This window comes from Hylobates moloch, unplaced genomic scaffold (genome assembly GCF_009828535.3).
Source record: "Hylobates moloch isolate HMO894 unplaced genomic scaffold, HMol_V3 SCAFFOLD_5, whole genome shotgun sequence".
In the NCBI taxonomy this organism is placed as follows: Eukaryota; Metazoa; Chordata; class Mammalia; order Primates; family Hylobatidae; genus Hylobates; species Hylobates moloch.
Window position 1 is genome coordinate 72,339,820 of NW_026652280.1, and position 23,411 is coordinate 72,363,230.

Below are 23,411 nucleotides of genomic sequence, written 5' to 3' on the forward strand. Positions count from 1 at the left end.
AGGCTTAGGAGCCCATCAGGGTTCAGAGCCAGGAGTGCTTTCAGTTGACATGTAACAAACGGGGCGAAGCGCACCTCGTACGTGTTCCACTTAGTGAGTCCCCACAAACTGAACACACCAGTGTGACCAGCACCCAGTGAAGAAACAGACACGGCAGTCCCCCCAGAAGCCTGCGTGGCCCCTCCCAGGCCTCCCCTGGATCTTTGCTGCGGACATGTGGCTTTGCCAGCTTCTGAGCTGTGCACCAACGGGACCGGCCTGGGTGGTCCCTCGTGCCTGGCTCCTCTGGCTTGGCAGTGCACTTGTGAGATTCATTGTGCTGTAAAATCCTGTCCTGAGCTGGGTTCTGGAGGTGCTGCGGGGACAAATCACGCACTCATCGTCACTAAACGTGCCAGCAGCACATGGGTGCCATGAGCTGGAGGACGCCCGGAGCTTGAGGACGCCCGGAGCTTGAGGCCGCGGGAGCTTCCTGGGGATCGGCGATGGGCTTGTCGGTGGTGGGCGTGTTGGCGGTAGGGTTGTTGGCAGTGGGTTGTGGAGGGTGGGTTGTGGAGGTTGGGGTTGTGGAGGGTGGGGTTGTCGGCGGTGGACACTCGGCCAAACTGCACTATGATCAAACTTGAGAGACCAGGGGCTGCTGTCCCAAGCCTGTTTTACAGGCTGTGGTTTTGGGCTGTGGTTTTGATGGCTTCCAGCCAGAGGGTTAGGAGCAGTGAGTTCAGCGAGCGTATAAATCCTTGGCTTCCGTGGTGGGCAGCGAGGCCGAGTCCCCACAGTGTCGAGCCCTGCAGTTTGCTGAGCACAGGAGAGGGTCCTTACGGAGCATCCCTCTTCAGGAACAGGGCTGTGCAGTTCCAGCCCCCGCCCTGACTTACGGAGCCTGTCCGGGGTATGGGGTGCAGCCATCCAGGTGGGTTTCCTGGGGTGGCCGCTGGCCCTGGGACCCCTGGGACCCCTCTCAGGAGGGCAGGCTCACACTTCACTAGGATCATTGGCACAGCCATCCATATGGGCAGAGCTGAGGTTTGCTGTCTGCTCTGCAGCTCCTGCAGGTAGTGGGGAGAGCGAAGGGGTGGGTGCTACCAAGTGCTGCCTTCAGACCGTGGTGAGGGCTAGACGGGGTGCCTCAGGGAGGAGATGGGATGCCAGGGGAAGGCATGCACCCTTGACAGCCCTTTCCTCCTCTTGCCCCCTGTATCCTCTCTTGCCCCTTCTGTCCTGTCTCTGGATGCCCAGTTCAGTCCACAAGCCCCTCTGGCCCTGCTGTGTTACTTTCCTCGAGCCTCAACAGCATCCTGGGGTCCTTTGTCTGGTGTCCACAGAGCTGCGCCATCCAGACGCACTGAACGCTTTGGCATCCTGATGCCTGTAGATTGTTGGGAGGACTAATTCTTCTGAAGTTCTAAACACACAGTGTATGGGATTCACCTGTGTTTTGAGAGAGGACAAGGAGAAAATCTCATCACAGCAGCAGTTTCAGAACTGCAGAAGGCTCAGACATCACTGCCCGTAGGCTGTGAACGCCACCCCTGGACTTGGTGGAAGCAAGCACAGCCTTCCTTGGCCTTCTCTCCAGGAGCTCCAGAACGCTTGGGGTCTCTGTGCGCAGGCACACAGGGAGTTTTCTGTCCCCTCCCTGGGCGCTCCCCAGTCTTCCTCCCAGACTTACCCTGGTGTTGGCTTCTCTCTCCCTAGTGTGGGTCAGGCAGCTCCTCGCTCTGTTCCTGGTGCAGACCCAGCCCCGCTTGCTGTCCCTGTTCATAGCACCTTGTGTCCTGAACACCAGCACACTGGCCACACCCTTAACAACCAAGAGGCCCAGCAGAAAAGCAGAAAGTGTCAAAAAAGTGTCTTCTGTGTCATGTGGCGGCAGGTTTGTGTGATGCCCTTTCCCAGGAAGCGCCGGCTACCCCACCAGCAGAGCCTCCCTTCCCTGAAATCAGGAAGGTGATGAAGCGACGTTCAGAGGTCCCTTCAGGGCTGCGTGCTGTGTGGCAGATGAGGACATTCGGCAGCCAGTGAATTGTGTTCACAGAGGTCCACATCCCTGTCTGGGCCTTGTGTTGTTAATGTGCACATACAGTGTTCCCCCCTGAGAGCTCTGTTCTGGAGCTGAGCTGGGGCTTGCAGAGATCCCGGCTGCACGCAGTGTGGATTTGAGATCCTGAGCTGCTATGCTATTTCTCCTTTTTTTCTGAGTAACCTGGAACTGGGAGCTGTCCCTCCTTGAGGTGTGGCTGTTCCTCCTATGGCTTCAGCATAGCTTAGCAAAGGACTCTGTGTGATGTTTCATAAAACATAAGATGCATTCCAGCATGATGACCAGAGGCAGCTCGGCCCAGGCCCTTGCTCCACTTCCCGATCTGGTCTATTAGCCTAGCTGATGGCTCCCCAAAAGGGAAAAGAGTGGCAGCTGATGAGGGAGAAACCTCCATTCTCTCCTGGACACAGACTCAGGCCTCGCTAATACTATCAGTGTGGCCATGCTGTCCATTTCCCTCTCTCTGCCCTGAGGGTCCCCTATCCCAGGTCCTTTCCACCCAGGAATGCCCCCACGCAGCCAGGCTTCCTGCCTCCCAATTCCCTACTTCTAACTTCTTTTAAGAAATGCCTGTTCCCCGTATACAGTATTAGGGGAGCGATCTGATTCATTTACACTCAGCTCAGGAGTCTCAATCAGGGCTGATTCTGCCAAATGTCTAGGGGACATTTGCAGTGTCTGGCATCATAAAGGGGATCCTACAATGTGTCCTACAGTATGCGGGTGGCCCTGCAACAACGACTCATCAGTACAGTGCGTCCTACAGTGCATGGGCGGTCCCACAACAAAGACTCATCTGAGTGGATGTGAGCGGTGCTGAGGCGGAGGAGCCGGCCCCACCAGGTGCTAAGCACTGCCGGACCCAGGGGCACTTCACTGGTAAAAGAGGCTGCCTGTTACCACGGGGGGGGGGTCTCTCTAGGCTGGCTCTGAGGCATCCACAGAGCGGAGAGCTCTTCCCAGCAGTACAAGTTTGGGGTCTGGTCTGGGACTCTGCCTTGGGAACAGTTTCCCCAGTGACTCCTGCCTTCTCTGCTCATCCAGCCATTCAGTGGACACTCCCCAGGAGCCAGGCACTGAGTAGGAGGGGGAAACAGTGGCCATGCCCCGCCTCCGCCACCAGCAGCACCTGCAGTCCCCTGGCAGAGGCCAAGACCCCGCTGCCATTCTCTCCATCTTCCTGGGGGAGGCTAGGGGTCTGGCTGTCCGATTGTGCCTTTGAGATGGGGGAGTGTCAGGCATGGGAGCTATAGGAGGTGTTTGGGGCAGGTATGAGGACCTGCGTCTCCTCCATCCCCATGCCCGGCCTGGCCCATGTGCAGTTGGCGAGGGCAGTTCCAAGTTCCCCGCCTTCCCCATTCCTGGGTGACCGCCTGTGTCAGGAAGCGCCCTCCCAAGGGGCTTGGAAGGGGCTGGGAAGGCACGGCTGGCTGGTCAGCATGGCAGGGAGGGCCCTGTGCCCCCTGGCAGAGCCTGGCAGTCCTCTCCCTCCTGGGCTCCCTGTGCTGCTGTGCGGGCCTGTGCTCTGGGGCAAGGCAGCTGGGGAGGATGAGTGTGTCTGGGCAGATGCTGCCATCCTCATGGCTTCTTTCCAGTTATCAGGCCCCCTGCAAGCCCTAAGCACCTCTTCCTTTCTCAGCACCAATGTCCCAGGCCTTTCTCCTGCAGCACCCGAGGCCCTGGGAGTCCAGGCCCTGGCGGTGGCTCAGCACCCTCCAGTCAGCAGCTGGGGTGGATGCTCCTCCCGTCCCCTCTGTGGAGCGCAGCCTCATGAGGAGCCTGTGCATTGTTGGGGAGCCTCCGTGAGGGCCTGTTAGTAGAGACGCACCCCAGGGCTCCGTGAGCACATTAGAAAATGATGTTCTATTTAAACCCGGTGCGAGAAGGGCTGGGCATCGAATTAACCAACTTCTAGGTGATTAGGCTTCACACTCTGATTAAACTTACTGTTACGTCTTTCTGCTGGAAGCCTGGAGAGTGGAGGTGGAAACATAGCTTGGGGCAATAGGATGGGAGTGAGTTTTGGTTTTGAGGAGGAAGATGAGCGGGCCAGCAGCCTTACTTGGTTGAGGAAGCTTCCCGCCCTGCTGTGAGCAGCCCCTCACCTCCTCTGCAGGTTTCCCACTTTGACCACAAGGAAGGGCCAGACCAAGGTTAACCAGACAGCATCGTGGTGGCCCTGGCTTCCCTGCTTCTTGTGGAGAGTCCCCTTCTGAGAAGTGGGACTCCCTCCCTTCCTGAGGGGGAGTGCCCAGCTCAGCCAGTTCCGGTCCCTGTCCCATAGGATGTGCTCCTGTGCAGGTGCAGGTGAGGAGCCGCAGCACTCCTCCCCTCAGCTGGCGCCCTCCTCCCCCGGCCAGAGGCCTCCTCCCGCCGCCAGTATCCTCCTCCCCCCACCAGAGCCCTCCTCCCACCGCTAGCATGCTCCTCCCCCCACCAGAGCCCTCCTCCCCCCGCCAGCACCCGCCTCCCCCCACCAGAGCCCTCCTCCCCCCGCCAGAGTCCTACTCCCCCCGCCACCATCCTCCTCCCCCAACCAGAGCCCTCCTCCCCCCACCACCACCCTCCTCCCCCAACCAGAGCCCTCCTCCCCCCGCCAGCACCCTCCTCCCCCTACCAGAGCTCTCCTCCCCCCACCAGCACCCTCCTCCCCCGCCAGAGCCCTCCTCCTCCAACCAGAGCCCTCCTCCCCCCACCAGAGCCCTCCTCCCCCCACCAGTACCCTCCTCCCCCCACCGGAGCCCTTCTCCCTCCACCAGCAACCTCCTCCCCTCCACCAGCAACCTCCTCCCCTCCACCAGCATCCTCCTGACACTGGCACCTTCCTCCCATGTCCCTTGGCCTGGGACAGTGCATGCTGCATGAACGTGATGGGTGTCCCAAAGCCAGTCAGCCTTTGTCACCATGCGGTAGGCACTGTGTCCCGGGGGGCCCAAGGAATGGACGTTACTGGGCCTGAATGTGGTGGAAGTAGTGATTTCTGGATGAAAATGAAAACTAGCAACCCAGGTGTAAATTACATCACAGACAAAGCAAATGCTTACATCATGGCAGATAGCAGCGGCGGGTCCACATCTGAATCCTTGTGCATTCTTGCTGAGGTAGCCTGAGCTTGGTTTCTTTGGAGCCTGGTTTGTGTGACTTCTGAGCATTGAGACTGTCTACATTTATTTTCATTATCTTAGACCATTCAGTAATGGGAAAGCAGTAAAGGGGCATGAATATTCTAGACACAGCCCGGAGAGCTGTTTGAACAAGTTGCTGGAACATTTCTTGCTGGAGCTGAGGGAGCCCGGGTGACCTTTTCTGACTGCCAGCAGCCTGGCCCAGAGGGTCCAGCCTGGCCTGTGTGGACAGCCCAGGGGCAGGGGATGGCATGCAGGCAGAAGGGTCTGGCCATCAACGGATGGAAGGAGAGGCAGGAGAGGGACAGGGACCTTACCCAGATTGAAGCATATGAAATTGTTAACATTCAGCCATTCTGACCTATAGAAACAGCAATTTCAATTTAAAAAATTAACAAAAGGAATCACATCACGCATCTCTTCATTACCAACTCCTACAGGGATTAAATCAGTTGTGTAAATCCAGGTGCCTGTTCTTCATAGCCAGGAGGAACAGCCAGGCCCCATCCAGCACAGCTGGGCTCCTCCAGCTCCCTTGGGTTGACACTGGGAGGGGCCCTGGCTGTTGCGGAGGAGGACAAGCACTTGGTGGCTGTTAGCCCTCTTGATGCAGAAACTCATGTTCCTCAGATCCACAGTGCCCTGACATGGGGTGAGCCCTCCCCACAAGTCCCTCTTTGCAGAAGCCACAGAGTTAGCCTAGAGCATGGCTGTGTACGTGGTTTGCGCCACAGGGTGTTCGAACCTAAGTTGATCTAGCTTTTAAACATTGGGGGCGAGGTGTGGTGGCTCACGCCCATAATCTCAGCACTTTGGGAGGCCGAGGTGGGCAGATCACTTGAGGTCAGGAGTTTGAGACCAGCCCAGCCAACATGGTGAAACCTCGTCTTTACTCAAAATACAAAAGTTAGCCAGGTGTGGTGGCACGCACCTGTAATCCCAGCTACTTGGGAGGCTGAAGCAGGAGAATCTGGAGGCAGAGGTTGCGGTGAGCTGAGATCACGCCATTGCACTCCAGCCTGGCCGTTAGAGGGAGACGCCATCTCAAAAATAAAAAAATAAAAAATAAAAATTGTGAGATTTCACATGGAAATTGGAATTTCCATCTTCTCTTGAAAAGGCAGCCTATGGGGCCACACCCCGAGGCTGGGGCTGTGAGGTGGCTGCCATGGAGCAGGCCTGTGCTGCCCGGGCTGTCCCCCGTCTCTCACTGGGGACCCTTCGGCGCCGGGCAGCAGCATTGCCATCTGTGGGTTTGCACGTGGGGGTTGTTTTTCAGAGAAAATGTTCTTCTGCACTCAGGCTTCTATTGCAAGGCTGAAGACCAAGATAGACTGAGAGGGCCACTGGTTCCCAGAAAAATGGGTGAGAAGGTCCTTGTGGAAGTAAAGACTGTTCCTGCCTGGTTAAGAGTTCAGACATGTGTCTGGGTCAACAGTGCACTGTGTGTCCTGTGCCCAGTCAGACATGGTCACTCGTGGCCACTGCTGTCCAGTCATCTCCCCAGGCAAGGCCCTCCTCTGTGACTAAAGCCTGTAGCCAGAGGGACAGAGGTAGCCATGGGCTCCCTGCTCTCTGAGGCTCGGCCCTGCACCAGCAGCCTCTCTGCTGGCCTTGGGAGCAGCAGTGGCCAGAGGGCAGACGGTCCTGGGCAGGTGTCTGACAGCCAGGAGCCTGCTGTGCTGGGGCTCGGAACTCATGGCGAAGGGACCTCTGGGTGTGCCATATGTGGCGAGTGCCTTTCTCTACCTGGGCAGTGTCCCTCCACCCTCCCCTGCAGACAGAGGCTCTGAAGTGGGCCCCAGGCTCAGGGGTGTTTGAGAAACCCACAGGCAGTGTCCTGGGATCCCTCGGAGGGCACAGGGAGCAGGGGTTTCAGCGCCACTGTTCATTCCCACTGCGGCTGGAGTGCCGGCTCACTGTGCCCTGCTGCTCTCACTCCTGCCCACCTCATATGTTTACAAAAGCATGTGGAAAACGATGGAAGGGAATGATTTTCAGTAAGGCTTGAAGGAGTGGACTAAAGGGCTTACTGATGGAGTTGTAGTCGGTCTGTCTCTGACACTCCAGACTAAAGAAAGGAGCAACAGGCTTCCTCTGGCATCATTGTGGGGAGGAACCACAGGGGACAGTTTCCCTGCAGGCAAGGCAGACCCTGCTGCACCACAGACCAGATGTGTGTGTTTGTTGGTTGTCCGATGACAACTCTCCGTTACTGCATTTCACGGAAACTGCATTTCCAAGAGCTCAGGGTCCGGTGGGTTGGCTGCACCATGTCTGTCTGAGTGAGCAAGGACTTCAAATTATCAGGCTGCCCAGGTGGTCATTTGAAAGGTTTTGCCATTTGCTATGTCTGATTGAAGCATTAGAGGATAGACAATTGCACATCACCTCAAAATGAGAACATCTCCCTTCAATTAAGGGAAACAGGAGGCCAAGCGGCCAGGCAGAAACTGCATAAGGATGCTGGACCCCAGGTCCACGCAGATTCCCACCTGAACCACAGTGGACAGAGCTTTGGAAGAGTCAATGCTTATCTTTAAAGCAACAGTGTCTCAAATAGTCCTTCTACTGATGTTGGCACTGCTCAGAACGTTTGGGAATTACCTTCAGGTTTTGAGGTTATTTTTAAGTGACAAGATCTCACTTTGTTGCGCAGGCTGGAGTATAGTGGCATGATCATAACTCACTGCAGCCTCGAACATTTAGGCTCAACTGATCTGCCTGCCTCAGCCTCCTGCGTAGCTGTGACTATAGGCACGCACAACCATGCCTGGCTAAGTTTTAAATTTTTTGTGGAGACAAGGTCTCACTGTGTTGCCCAGGCTGGTCTTGAACTCCTTGGCTCAAGCGATCTTCCCACTTCAGCCTCCCAAAGTGCTGGGATTACAGGCCTGAGCCACTGCGCCTGACTGGTTTGTTTCTATTTGTTTGTTTGTTTTTTTAATCAAGGGAAGTTTTGTAAAAGCTTCTCCACAGTGGCAAATCTTCCTTTGCAAAGACCAGATAGGAAAACTATTTGCTCTTTGGGGATACATTTGATTTTTGGTACCAGCCAAAATCCATTTAGAGTTAAGTCTTGTTCATTATATAGGTGATCAAACCAAATGATACAATTTTGGTGCAAAGGCAAGCACGACTCAATTAGTTAGATTGATGTCCGAGTTACAAACTGATCTGTAGAGAAAGGTCAGGAAGGACCCACAAAAAACTGACAGCTGTGCCTGGGAAGGAAGTAAGGACAAAGGAACCCTGGTCTGTGCAGTAAAACTTTTATGGTAAGAATCCATTCATGTATTACCTTTGCAATTACAAAACATCCTCTGATCATGTAAACTGATGCTGAAGGCAGTAATGTTCTGGGCATCTATAGACTCCCAGGGTAATTCATATGAACATGGTTTCTATGGTAGTTAAAATAATAATTTTAAATAAAATGTATGAACATTTTTATCAACAAATTTATAGTAATCTTTTAAATATATAAGGTATTAGCATTAATAATCTAATAGTAAAATCTGTTGGTTTATTTTTTGCTTAGTCCTTGAAAGTTGGTGTGGTTTGTTCTGAAAAAAAAAATAAAAGAGAGAAGAAGATTAAAAATTATCTTAATGATCATAACTCTGGGTGGCTCTTGTTGGGGAGGCTCACCAGGCTGGGGTCTGGCTCTTGGCGAAGCCCCAGCAGCTCTGTGACCTTGGGTGAAGGTCACAGAAAATCCCCTCTGAGCCCTGACTTCTTCTCACATGTGAAACAAGGCAACTGGGGCTGAGATCAGGATGACGCCTGCCTGGATCTTGTGTGGTTCCACATTTTCCTGCCGCCTGGAACTTTCTCATTCCCAGGCTGATTCCTCTTGAAGTCTGATTGCTCACTAACCCCAGCACCAAGCTGGGAGAGGCACCTCATATTGCTTTTCCCCGCTAGCCCATTGCATTGTCCCAGAAATAGAAAGGATTCCCTTCCTTTTCTTCCCAGCAGACCTTCCTAGATGATTTGTCTTTTCTCTTAAGGGATGTGCCCTAGATTGAGCAGAGTTGGGGGATCTTGAATCTGAGAAGTCTGATGATGGATTCCCCAGGAGGAAGAAAGGGGGAGGTGCAGTCTCTGACAGCCAGGGGTACTGGCCTCACATCCAGGCTGTGACTGCCATCTAGAGTGGAAAGGACGATAGTGATAAAATATCAGGATGGTGGAGAGGCTGCATGAAAAAAAGGGAGAAAACAGGGAAAATTGATTTTATCAGAAGGCAAAGGTGTTGCTGAATATCCAAAGATCAGTTTCACCTCTTCTTTGAAATTCTCACTGTGGAACAGGGGAAAAATAGATTTCCAACTATTTGAGGCCATAAAATACATTCATTCACTGGGAGGTTAGCCCTTGGGTAGAATCAAAATACCCAGCAGTAGTCTTGCTTTACTGCAGACTGACCGAGGCGCCTAGAGAGGAATATGCCCTCTGTCCTCAGTTTCCCCCCATCTAAAATGAGGGATAACTGGCTTCATCTATATTTAGCCATGAAGAACAGTAAGAAATACATTTTATATCACAACACAAAAGCCTCCTATAATGCAATTAAGGCAGAGGTTTTACAAAACAATACTTACAGTGTGCTCAGATCATTTCTATTCTGTTTCAGTTTTGGAATGCTGGCTGTGACCCACTTAAATGGATTTTCCAGCTCTCTAAGAGGTTGCAAAGCACATGCTGGAAAACACTGTGTTCAGTGCTCTCCCTGTTGTTTCCAGTCCCCACATCTGATCATTCCTGGGGTCCTCTGTGTGTGTGTGGAAAGGAGAGTGTAGCTGAGAGCATAAGCCCAGGAGGGTTCAGGGCGTGGTGTGCCTTGCACACATGGACGCATGGCAGCAGGCTACAGCCCATGGTGCAGCACAAGGGAACCCTCAGTAAGTCATGGCTGCAGATGACTGTCCTTTAATAATATGAAATTTATTGGTTGGAAGAAAAATGATCCAAAAAATACAGAAATGAAAAGGATTATAAAATAGTGCTACGAACAATTGTATTCAAACCAGTTGGATAACCTAGATGAAATGGAAAAAATATTAGAAACAGCCTACCAAGACTGAATCATGAAGAAATAGAAAATCTTCATAGATCTATAGCTAGTAAGGAGATCGAATCAATAGTCTAAAATCTCCAACCTAGACCACATGGCTTCAGTGGTAAATTCTACCAAACATTTAAAGAATTGACATCAATCCTTCTTAAACTTCTAGAAATTTCAAGAGGTGGGAACACTTCCTAACTCATTATGAGATGAGGCCAGCATTCCTGATACCAAAGTCAGACAAAGACACAACAGAAAAAGATAACCATAGACTAATATTTCTTATAGATATTGATGCAAAAGTCCTCAACAAAATACTAGCAAACTAAATTCAGCAGTATATTAAAAGGGTTATACTGGCTGGGCACAGTGACTCACACCTGTAATTCCAGCACTTTGGGAGGCTAAGGGAGGCAGATTACTTGAGGTCAAGAGTTCTAGACCAGCCTGGCCAACATGGTGAAACCTGTCACTACTAAAAATACGAAAATTAACCAGGCATGGTGGCACACGCCTGCAATCCCAACTACTCTGGAGGCTGAGGCAGAAGAATCCCTTGACCCTGGGAGGCGGAGGTTGCAGTGACCTGAGATCGTGCCACTGTACTCCAGCCTGGAAGACAGAGCAAGACTTTGTCTCAAAAATAATAATAATACTAAATAAAAATTAAATTTAAAAAAGTAAAAGCATTATACATCATCACTGAGTGGGGGATTTATTCCCAGAAGGCAAGGATGGTTCCATACATGAAATTCAGTCAGTGTCATACACTACATTAACAGAATGAAGTTGGGGGTCCCGAAATTCATTCGGCAGGTCCCAAGTTCTTGTCCCATAATCATCTCAGTTGATGCAGAAATAGTATTGTCACAGTATCCTTAGGGTGTCACTTTGCCGGTCAGAAACCTTTGTGGCTGGTGGTGCCTTCTGCCTGAGTATTGCTTGTGCCCACTGGGCTCATCCTGCCCACTTACCCTGGCAGGCTGCACTCAGCTCACATTACTGGCCCAGATCCCACACCTGCCAAGGGCAAGCCAGGCACGGAGTGGTGAGGGGTGTGTGAGCAAGTGAGTGCAAGGTCCAGCCACTGTGCACAGCCAGGCGCGCTGGTTGCTGCGGCAGGGCAGGCAGCTCCAGGTGCTGGACAGGTGCTTGCTCTGTGCAAGGCTGCAGCTGGACCAGATATACCGCATGCAGCATCCACAGCAGGCACTTGCATCTGGATGAGGGGAACGTGATGGTACCCGGAAGCTTGGAGACACCAGGAACTGCAGAGTCCCAAAGATGGTGTCACAACCCTGGCTAGGAGAACCCTAGGTCTGGGCTGCCCAAAGGGCCACAGCTCTTCTTTCCTTCTTGTCACCCACAGTGTGGTGAGTGGAGGGGCATGTTTCAGCCCTGTTTATGTTACAGCTCTTTTAGTCCCACCATTCGGCAGGTCCCAAGTTCTTGTCCCACATCCAAGAAGAATGAGGTACATGGACAACTGGTGGGTGACAAGGTGGAGAGAAGCTTCACTGAGCAACAGAACAGCTCTCAGGGACCTAGACTGGATAGCCCCTTTCTGTAGGCAGGTCATCCCGATGTCTGTCCAGCTCAGAGCAGAGAGGAGACCCACAGTGGGTAGCTCCTTTCCCCAGGCAGGTCATCCCGATGTCTGTCTGGCAATGGGTAGCTCCTTTCCTCAGGCAGGTCATGCCAATAAGTGTCTAGCTGTCAGTGGAGAGGAGACCTGCAGTGAGTAACTCCTATCCACAGGCAGGTTGATCCGACGTCTGTTCAAGTCGAACTGAATCCAGGATTTTTAATGAGCTCAAAAGGGAGGAAGTACGTGCTGATTGGTCCATGGATGGCCACAGACAGGCCCAGAAAAAGCATCCTAAGTTCTTACTCTGGTCTGTGGACTCCACTCAGAACTGACAGCTTGGCCCCCATGCTTTAGGCCATCCCTGGCTTGAAGGTGGGGCTTCAGCAGGGACCTGCCCCTTTTTGCCCAGGAGCCATCTGCCTCCTGCTGCCATCAGTCATGTACATGGCGCCCAGGCTGTTGGTGTCAAGGGACACCTGCAGGCCCACCCCAAGCCACCCCCAGCCCACCCCTGCCTCAGCCTCCCACCAATGCTCATCAGCACCCAAAGTCCAGAGGGGGCTGAGGTGGCAGGGGCCTGGCATATCAGCACTGCCCCGAGCAGACACACACCTGGCCGAATTGTGACAGTGCCCAGGCTCAGCCTCAACTTTGCTCCAAAATTGGAGCAGGCACCAGGAGCAGGGAGAGGCCAGGCAGCAGGAGCAGGCACTTCTGAGCCTGCAGGGGTAGAGGACTTCACTAGGCCCCTGAGAGCACAGGGATGCCTGGGTCTGCAGCTGCAGCTTTGTGACTGCAGCTGCACCCAGGAGGGCAGGGCTCCTGCCCCACCAACTCAGAAGAGGGCATGGCTCCCACCTGTTCCTGGCTCTCACCAGCTCTGTGGAGCACACAGCCCTGGCCATGCCTCCCCTGCTGCAGCCAGCATCTTTGCAGCAGCTGCTCCAGATGGGCCACCACTGCCATCAGTATTTGATGAAATTCAATATCCTTTCATGATAGAAACACTCAACAAAGTAGGATGGAAGGAAGCTACTTCAACATCATAAAGGCTATCTATGAAAACCCCACAGCTTACATCATACTTAATGGTGAAAGACTGAAAGCTTTTCCTCTAAGACCAGGAACAAGACAAAGATGCCTGCTTTCACTACTTCTGTTCAACATAGTATTAATTAGAAGTTCTAGCCAGAGCAATTAGGCAAGAAAAAGAAAAGACATTCCAAGTGGAAAGGAAGAATTAAAAGTATCTCTGTTAGAAGATGACATGACCTTATGTGTAAAAACCCTAAAGATTCTATTTAAAAAATAACCCAAAAAGTGTCAGAACTAATGAATTTGGCAAAGTAGCAGGATACAGAATCAACATGCAAAAATAGTTGCATTTATTTTCATGTACAATGAACAATTCGGTAAGGAAATTAAGAAAATTCCATTTTCAATAGCATCAAAAAGAACAGAATACTTAGAAATATACTTACCCAAGGAGGTGAAAGACTCGTGCACTGAGCAATAGAAATCATTGCTGAAAGAAATGGAAGAAGATACAAATAAATGGAAAGATACCTTGTATTCATGAATTGGAAGACTTAACTACTTTTAAGATGTTAGTACTACTGAAAGCAGTGTACAGACTTCAGTGTAATCACTTTTGAAATCCCAATGAGGCTTTTTGCAGAAACAGGAAAAATAATCCATCCTAAAGTTTGTATATTATCTCAAGGGACCCTAAATATCCACAGTAATCTCAAAAAAAAAAAAAAGATTTGGAAAGTTAAAGGTCTCACAATTCCTGATTTCAAAACTTAACCACAAAGCTGTAGTAATCAAAACAGTGTGGTGCTGGGATATAGACAAATATATAGACCAATGGAATAGAACAGAGAGTCCAGAGATAAACCCTCAAATATATGGTCAAGTAATTTTCAGAAAGGATGCTGAAGCCATTCAATGGGGAAAGGACAGCCTTTTCAGAGTGGTGATGGGGAACCTGGATAGCCACATGCAAAAGAATGACATTGGACCTTATAACATACTCAAAAATTAACTCAAATGGACAAAAATATAAACATAAGAGCTAAAACTTTAAAATTCAGCCTTAGTTTGACTGCTAGAACAAAGTACCGTCGACCGGGTGGCTTATAAACAGCAAACACTGATTTCTCATTCTGGAGGTCAGACATGAGAGACCACAGTGCCAGCACAGTTGGGTTCGGATGAGGCCACTCTTCCCGGTGGCAGACTGCCACCTTCTCTTGTGGAAAGAGCTTGCTAGCCTCCAGCCTCTTCTTGTAAGGGTACTGGTCCCATTCATGAGGACTCCACCCTCATTACCTAATTACCTAGCAAAGATTCCACCTCCAAATACCATAACATTGGAGTATTTCCCATCTCCCTCCAAAAAAGTGCTAAATGGTCTGATGTAAAAGGAAAAAAATTCAGTCACTGTGCTCCAGATCTGCAAATAACACATCTTGATTTTCAGCACCATAAAGACAATCATTTGGAAGATCCGGTGATATTTTTTCTCTTTAATGCAAATGTTTTGGTGTCAAGCAGATTGAATTTGTGGGGAGTTTTCCTGTTAGTTTGGCTGTTCACTGACCATTCAGAAGGAAGAAAATATGAAACAGATTGCTCAAGTGTAAAGGAGTCTGAAAATGGCTGTCCTCAAGCCTGCAAGATTTGGAACCATTCTGCGTCCCTTTTCTATAGATGTAGGAATAAAAAGTCTGGATTCAGTAGAGTCATTTGACCAGCCAGCCCCTCAGGGTGGTCCCTGGGTCTGGGCAGCCATGCTGTCCGGAGACGCCCATGGGGGCAACTTCCAGGGCCAAGCCAGAGAGGCCAGAACACTAGACTAACGTTATAATTCCAAGTGTACATGGCAGAGAAGACAGCTATGCCCACGTGTGTGTGTGTGTGTGATTGTGCCTTCTGTGGATGTCGGCTAGGGACTGTCTCAGGAAAGCCTCTGCCTTTGGCATGTTTGCTGCTGTCAAAACCCCGCCCACAGCCTTATAGACCCCAGAGAAAAATGTTCTCATCCTACTCAGTGATGTTCAAACAGGAGTGATTGTCTGACAGTGACTACACTCGCAGGAGAATGACAAACAGCAAGGCCCAGCTCTCCCTTGGTACCCTCGGGGCATTGGTTCTAGGACCTCACCACAGTCCCAGCATGCTCAAGTCCTGCAGTCTGTCCTGCGAACCCGTGGACCAAAAAGGTCGGCCCCTCCGTATGAGAGGCTTTTCCATCTCATGAATACACATTGGGTTGAAAAAAATCTGTGTTTTAGTGGAACAGCCAGGTTTAAACACATGTTGTTCAATGGTCCACTGTATTCGTTCACAATACAGATTTCGTTTTAGAAAAAAAAAAAAAGCCCAAAGGAAAATAAAAACTTTTCACAAAGATGAATGTTATAAAGTTGTTTTTGTTTTGAGATGGAGTCTTGCTCTGTTGCCCAGGCTGGAGTGCAGTGGCATGATCTCTGCTCACTACAACCTCCGCCTCCCAGGTTCAAACAATTCTCCTGCCTCAGCCTCCTGGGTAGCTGGGATTGCAGGCATGCACCACCGTGCCCAGCTAAATTTTTTTTGTATTTTTAGTAGATTCAGTTTTTCACCATGTTGGCCAGGCTGGTCTTGAACTCCTGACCTCAGGTGATCTGCCTGCCTTGGCCTCCCAAAATGCCAGGATTATAAGCATGAACTACCGCACCCAGCAATTTTTTTTTTTTCGAGATGGAGTCTCGCTCTTGTCGCCCAGGCTGAAGTACAGTGGCATGACCTCGGCTCACTGCAACCTCTGCCTCCTGGGTTTAAGTGATTCTCCTGCCTCAGCCTCCCGAGTAGCTGGGATTACAGGCACCCACCCCTATACCCGGCTAATTTTTGTATTTTCAATAGAGACAGGGTTTTACCATATTGGCCAGACTGGTCTTCAACTCCTGACCTCAGGTGATCCACTCACCTTAGCCTCGCAAAATTCTGGGATTACAGGCATGAGCCACCACGCCTAGCCTAAAGTTTTTTTGTTTTTTTTTTTTACCCCATCCACTGCCTCCCTGTGTGACCTCATGACATCAAGAAAACAGCGCATGGTACAGATAATCTCTGCTGAGGTTTGTAGTCATGGTGACTGCCTCGGTGGGCAGCTGATTGCCATGCTGAGCTAAAGTTTTAAGAGCACAGATAGTCTTTATGCAGTGGCGGGCCGTTGGTCTGTGTAGCACCTGGGGTTCTAGTGAAACCAAGTAGCCAGAGCCAGAGAAGAACTTGCCTGTGAGGAGACTCTTGGTTAATGCAGCACCCAACCTTAGGAGAAAGCTCCTGAAGAAATCTGGAATTAACACAACATTGCTTAAGCTGCCCCCATTCCTCAGCCTTTCCATTCACAACACCACCTTTGGAATACGGCTTAAAAAAATAATAAGGAAATGTCAATGAACTTGTTGTCTTTAAAGGAATATCTTAAAAGAGTTAATGGAAATTAGGCTGGGTGCGGTGGCTCACGCCTGTAATCCCAGCACTTTGGGAGGCCGAGGGCTGGGGTGAATCACTTGAGGTCAGGAGTTCGAGACCAACCTTGCCAACATAGTGAAACCCTGTCTCTACTAAAAATACAAAAATTAGCCGGGCGTGGTGGTGCATGCCTGTAGTCCCAGCTACTCAGGAGGCTGAGGCAGGAGAATCGCTTGAACCCGGGAGGCGGAGGTTGCAGTGAGCCAAGATCATGCCACTGCACTCCAGCCTGGGCAACAGAGCAAGACTCCGTCTCAACAAAAAACAAAAACAACAAAAAAAGAGAGAGATAATGGAAATTTATCCCCCTTTAACTGTGCATAACAACAGCAAGTAACCATTACCTGTGATGAGAAGAGCTACCGTTTGCTGAAGCTTATTTAAGGCACTGTGCTAAGGAATTCTCATAAATGGTATTTGAGCCTCATGAAAACCTCTTTTTACAAATAAGGAAACTGAGGCTGGGAGAAACTAAATGAGCTGCCTGAGATCACAGTTTGGAAAGTGGCAGAAGCTGAGCTCGGTGGCACACACCTGTAGTCCCAGCTATCTGGGAGGCTGAGGTGGGAGGATGGTTTGAGGCCAGGAGTTCAATGCTATGAGCACATTTATGAAAATGTGCTGCTCTCCAGCCTGGGCAACATAGACTTTGTCTCTTAAAAAATAATAAATAAAAATGTTTTAAATTTAAAAATGAAAAACATGGCCAGAATTCTAGCCTATGCAATGGCTACCTGCCTCAGAGACTTCTTACCCTTACAGATACATACCTATGCTGATAGTGGTAGCCTCCATCTGTGTAATATTAAATTGTCATCAGGTAATTCTTGTTACCTTTTTTGTTAGTGCCTTCATTCCAGGGAGAAAGTAAGAGAATAAAAACATGCTTGCAAGGCAGTGCACATACAAGAGGCCTCTGAAAGCTGCTGCCAGATCTGTGTGCCCCCAGAGCAGGTGCCCTCTCGTAAGCATCCTGGGGCAGGTATAACAGCCCCTGATAAGTCCTGCTCAGTGTGATGTGGGTCTCAAGGAGCTGGTCCTTATAATGGTCAAACATGAGTGATTTGAGAGTAATGTAACTTAAAAAGTAAACTGGAATTCATTCAAAGTGATCCCTAGAGTAATGTCCCTCTAACCCACTGGCATTCTAGGATGCTTTGTTGAGTTTCTTGGGTTTAGAGTGACTCCATGAGCCCTGGGAACTGTGCAGAGCCCCTGTCTCCCACCCCTTGGGGACATGCAGCACCAGTATCTGTTGGGCATGTGCACATCTGCTCACATTTTGCAATGGAAGAGGACTGAGACCCACTGCAAGGAAGTATTCAGTACATGTATAGTGAGGTCGTGAATGAACAGCTGGGTGAATGGCTGCCTCCCTTTTGGTTGTTCTTACAAGGAAATAGCCTACAAGACAGGGAATGCGTTTCAGCCTATATGAAGTTATTAACAAAGTTTTGTTCCTATTGCTTAAAATTCTGTGAACTACTTTAAGTATTATCTTATTTCACAGCTTATTTTGAGTAATACAACAATGCAAGCATTAGCCGAGAACATCAGTGCCTTCATTGTTGATTAAAATTGGCCCCATAATGAGGATGCGGGAATGCTGCCATCTGAGCAGAAGCCAGCTGTGTAGTGAGCCCCCTTCTCCCTGAAAATGTTTTCCGTAGCATGTAGGGTGAGTGAAGAGACCCCCAACCTAGACAAGGGAGACACATCTTTGTACTCAACTATCTGCACTCTCTCAGTTGGCACAAGCCCCTTGGAGGACACTGGTCACAGAGTCAAATCCTTGTTTGACAGAGATGGAGCAGGAGCCAGCAGGCTTCACTAGCAGCACGAGAGGTTTAAGGGCTAAAGACGGTGACCTTGCCAACAGTCAGCGTGTGACAGCCTTGGTGGAATGACCAGAGAAGGCTGTGGAGTGAGCATCAGCTAATGGTATGGGGTGGTTGGGATTCAGCCTTTCTAGAACTCCAGTCAGTCTTCCCATCTGGGTTTTCTGCGTAGCAGCCTGGGGCACAGAGCTGGAATGCCAGCATTCTCGGGTTTTGGTCTCAAGCTGTTCCACCACAGCATGTCGTAGTTATAATGGCCCCATGTACCGTGTGGGTGAAAGGCCTGGGAAAAAAGTTTCCTATAAAAGTAAATAAATTGGGGCAGGGGGCAATTGTCAGTAAATAGTTAAATAAATTATTATGTAGTCATAATTTTTGTTATATTATTATACCTCAATAAAGCTGGAAAAAACTGGTGGTGGTAGAGGAAAGTTAGTGCTTATGTTATACTCTGTGAAGAAGAGAATACACAACTCTGGCCACATTATGGTTACAACTGTATAAATTTAATATATGCAAATGAACAAGCATTAGAAAAGCACTTAAAGAAATTGGCAAGGTGCGGTGGCTCATGCCTGTAATCCCAGCACTTTGGGAGGCCAAGGCGAGCGAATCACAAGGTCAGGAGATCGAGACCATCCTGGCTAACATGGTGGAACCCCGTCTCTACTAACAATACAAAAAAAACAAAATTAGTCGGGCGTGGTGGCGGGCGGCTGTAGTCCCAGCTACTCGGTAGGCTGAGGTGGGAGAATGGCGTGAACCCAGGAGGTGGAGCTTGCAGTGAGCCGAGATCCCGCCACTGCACTCCAGCCTGGGCAACAGAGCGAGATTCCGTCTCAAAAAAAAAAAAAAAAAAAAAAAAGAAATCCGTTCAAGTATTAGGATGATGGGACTATAGATGCATTTCCTCCCATTTTGGATTTTTAATTTTGCTGTTACATTATTCCTGCAAAAAACAAAAGCCAGGCAGGAAAAGTCCATCCCGTCTGACAGATGTCCCAAGGCAGGAATGGCCTGAACTCCTCTCTACCAGTGGCCAACTCTCCTCCTGCTCCAGGCTTGGTTCTCAGGCTTTGAGAACCTCAGGGCAGAACACCTTTTTCCACCCTGGCAAGCAAAATGAATAGATAACAATTGTGCCCTTGTTTTGAGCAACAGGAGCAGATGGGACCCACACTGGTGGGCTGACCTGGGAAAGGTCCAGGGCTGGCTTGGCCCGGGCAGCAAGGCTGAGGAAGGTGGTGTGGCCGGGAGGAGACCCCAGGGCTGCAGGCATGCCCTGCGTTACCCTCTGCACCCCTTTCCTGGCCTCAGGAACTCACGGTGGGATGCGTTAGAAGACCTGCTGACAGGCTGGATAAGGCCAATGAGAGAGAGAGGGAACGGAGAAGAGGGGCACCTGGGTTCACAGGCCTTAAGAAAGAATTTAGTTACTTATTTAACAAATTAAACAATATGTGTCATGCACGTAGGTCTGGGAAATGCATTATTAAAAAGACAGTGCAGAGGTGCAGCACCAGGATATGGGTGGATTCGGGACTGTAGAATGGCTTTGGTTGTGTGTGGTACGAGGGAGAATGTATACATGTATTACATGTGTAATTTTTTAAAGTACACATATAGAGGAAAAGATGAGACAAGTCTGATGAGATGTCAACAGCAACAATTCTTAGTTATGGGTACTGTGAATTTCCCAGAGAGGAAGAGAGTCCTTTAGCTGGGCATGGTGATTTCAGCACTTTAGCAGGCTGAGGCAAGATCACTTGAGCCCAGGAGTTCAAGATCAGCTTGGGCAGCATAGCGAGATCCCCATCTCAATAGATGGATTAGATAGATGGATGGATGGATGGATAGAGAGAGAGATACAGATATTTAGATAGATAGCCTAGATTGCTTGATGAATGGGTAAGTTGGATAGGCAGAGACAAATGGATAGAGATAGATTAGAAGGATAGATGGATAGATTAGATGGATGAATGAATAAAGAGAAACAGATTAGACAGAGAGAGATGGATCCATCGATTGATTAGATAGGTTAAGATAGTCCTTGCATTCAGGGAAGCCGCAGCGGGTGCCGCCTAGCGCAGCGACCTCTGCCCAGACACTCAGTGCTGCAAAACAGGGGCGTGCGCCTGTTCTGCTGCCGCCGGGGCCTGCGGCGGGCGAGGGAGATGCGGGACCGAGGACCGGGGTGAGGGAGAGAGGCGGCGGCCCAGAGAAGCAGCAGGCGCGCCTCGGGCGGTTTCCTGTCCGGGGTGGCGCGGCCGCCTGTCGGCGTGGGGTGCGGCGAGGGGAGCGGGGCGCTGGGTCAGCCGAGGGCCGGGCCTCGGGGGCGCAGCCGGGCCGGACGGGGGCTCCTGTGGGCACTTGGCCGGGTTTGCTCGTTTTTCGGGAAATAAGGCCACTGGGGACAGTCACTACGTTTTCAGGAACCGCTCAGCCCCTCGGTGCCCCGCAGATGGACCCGGCGGCTTTCCTGGCTGCGGCTGACTGGGCTCCCGGAGCGAGGAGCGCCCCTGCGGGCCGAGCCTGGGCCCTGGGCGGTGGGAGCGCCCCCGCCCCCTTCCCACTTCCGCCCCTCTGGCGCCGGACCCCCGCTCTCGTCTGTGCCCGCCAGGCGGGGCCCTTCCGTCCTGTTACAGGCGGTCCCTGAGCCCACCCTTCGTCTCCGCACAGCTAGACCGCCGTATACGTTTGCCACTGATTCCAGGATGTCCCCGAGTATCTTAGGAAAGGGCCGTGTTGGACGAACGCAGGGCGCGGTGTTTCTGTCCGCGACGTCCCTCGCTGCTGGCGCCGGGGCCATCGGAGACTCAGAATTCCCCAAACGCGGGCCCCTCCACGCTGAGTTCCCGCTATCCCGTGACGGCCGACAGCCCCGCGGACCCTGCTGACAGCCACACTCTGGGCTACAAAGGGTACCACGTGTACTTTTTTTTTCCAGCACGCGTGGGGCCTTGGAAAGAATCTTTGCTGAGGCCTGTGGCTGGCCTGTCACCTTGTCAATCTAGCCAAGCGTTTTTGAAAAAAGATACTAACTCACCAGATGTGAAGTTGCAATTGCCCTGTGAATAAGGGGACTGGAGAAGACACTCGCTGGGGGATCCTGAGCCCAGGCTCAGAAAGGGCCGTCCACTGCGAGCGCGGACTTGCGCCTCTGCTGGAGGCTGGGCAGGGCACGGGCGGGCCCTGGGCCACCTCTGCCAGGGCTTTCTCAACCCAGCCTGCCCTCGTCGGGCGGCCACTGAATGCGGTTGGACAGTCATCTTGAATGTATTTCAAGCACACAGGTGTAGAGAGTGAGCCATATTCCACTTCAAATCTAATCTGGCCAGGAGTTCAACTTTTCCATGTTTCCTTTTGTTCACAGCCCTCCATGTAGACAAGAGGTCTGAAAAGGGACCGGCTCTTTCTCGCTCCACGTTTTTTAATTTATTTATCTGTTTTTTGGTTTTTGTTTTTTTGTTTTTGTTTTTTCGATACAGAGTCTTACTCTGTCGCCCAGGCTGGAGTGCAGTGGCAAGATCTCGGCTCACTGCAACCCTCGCCCCCTGGGTTCAAGCGATTCTCCTGCCTCAGCCTCCCGAGTAGCTGGGATTAAAGGCACCCGCCACCACGCCCAACTAATTTTTGTATTTTTAGTAGAAATGGGGTTTCACCATGTTGGCCAGGCTGGTCTCGAACTCCTGACCTCGTGATCCATCCGCCTCTGCCTCCTAAAGTGCTGGGATTACAGGCGTGAGCCATGGTGCCCGGCCTCGCTCCACGTTTTATGCAGATCCCCGTTTCCAGAAGTTGTGGTTCATGTCTTTAGGTGCTGCAGGGCTAATGATTTTCCTCTGTTTCTTGTTCCCCACTCTCCTCCCCTTCCCCTCCGCCAGGAAGGGTGCCTGTGGCCTTCAGACAGCGCCGCACCTCGGCCGGGCGCCTCGGAGGTAAGGGGCCCCAGGAGGTGAGGGCTGCGGGGGACGGCGGGGGGGGGGCGGGGGGAGGAGGGGGATGAAGGGGGCGTGTCGCTGCCACGTGGGGTGGAAGGGGAGGGGGCCTCACCACGTGGGCTGACACTTTTGGAGGAAGGCATTGCCTAGAACTTTGGTCAAAAGCGGGAGGGGACTTCCCCTAGAATCTTCCAGCGATTATTCCTGCTAGTCTAAAGCTCCTTATCTAAAACAATTTGAGAATCACTTATCTTTACATGATCCCATAAGCTTCTACTAATGTGCCTGGGCAAGTGTGGGCCTAGTTTATAAATATCATAGCATTGATTCATTCCCACATCTCGAAGTGTAATAATGTGGATTTTAAAATAACATTTTTTTGCCTTTAAGTTAGAAATAATGGTGTGAGAGAAATTAATATCTCTATGTATGTGTGTAGATATGTGTGTATATTAAATGCATGTATATACACATATATGTATACACACACATACACATCTATGCATATATGCGTGTGTGTGTATATATACGTATATAAAAGAGCCATCTCCTAGAAGAAACTGGGATGGTGGAACAAATGAGAAGAGTTTGTAAGAAATGTACTACCTGGATTCATTTTGAAAAAATAAATTACGATAATCATATTTACTTGAGTAAAAAACATTTTTCATGTCAGTGACTAAAAATAACTACAGGAAACTTTTATTCAGATTCCAAATAACTGGAAAAGTCCAGGAGCCACAAAGAAAAAACAGTCGTTTTGGGGGGTTTGTTAAAAAGTAATTGGTAGGGCAATAATCTTCTCTAAGTAATTAATAAATCGACCCAATGCTTTGTATCTGCTCCACGTACCACTGTGTGAAGTTATAACTTCTGCTTACTCAGAGTCCTGGCCGGCACAGTAGCTCATGTAATCCTAGCACTTTAGGAAGCCGAGGTGGGTGGGTCACTTAAGCTCAGGAGTTCAAGACAAGCCTATGCAATGACAAAACCCCATCTCAAAAAAGAAAAAAAAAAGCTAGGCATGTTGGTGTGCACCTGTAGTCCCAGCTACTCAGGAGGTTGAGGTGGGAGAATCACTTGAGCCCAGAAGGTTGAGGTTGCAATAAGCCAAGATGGCGCCACTGCACTCCAGCCTGGGTGGCAGAGCCAGAGCCTGTCTCAAAAAAAAAAAAAAAAAAAAAAAAAAAATTAAGATAAAAAATTAAATAAAAATAAAAACTCAGAGCCCCTCCTTACTTTTCTGAATCATAGGTTCTAGGTTCTAGAGCTGGCAG

At 50.4% G+C, this 23,411-nt stretch overlaps 1 protein-coding gene across 21 annotated transcripts in view; it reads left to right on the forward strand.

Moving 5' to 3' along the window:
* Window positions 1-23,411, forward strand: part of LDLRAD4 (low density lipoprotein receptor class A domain containing 4) — a 438,552-nt gene that overhangs the window by 406,925 nt on the left and 8,216 nt on the right. For 18 of the 21 annotated variants that reach the window (XM_058438675.1, XM_032152884.2, XM_058438682.1 and 15 more), the window contains one exon: window positions 22,078-22,131. The exons of the other annotated variants lie outside the window; for them this stretch is intronic. In XM_058438675.1, coding sequence (XP_058294658.1) covers window positions 22,078-22,131 — 54 coding nt within the window. The remainder of the gene's footprint in view (window positions 1-22,077; window positions 22,132-23,411) is intronic. 21 annotated transcript variants of the gene reach the window in all.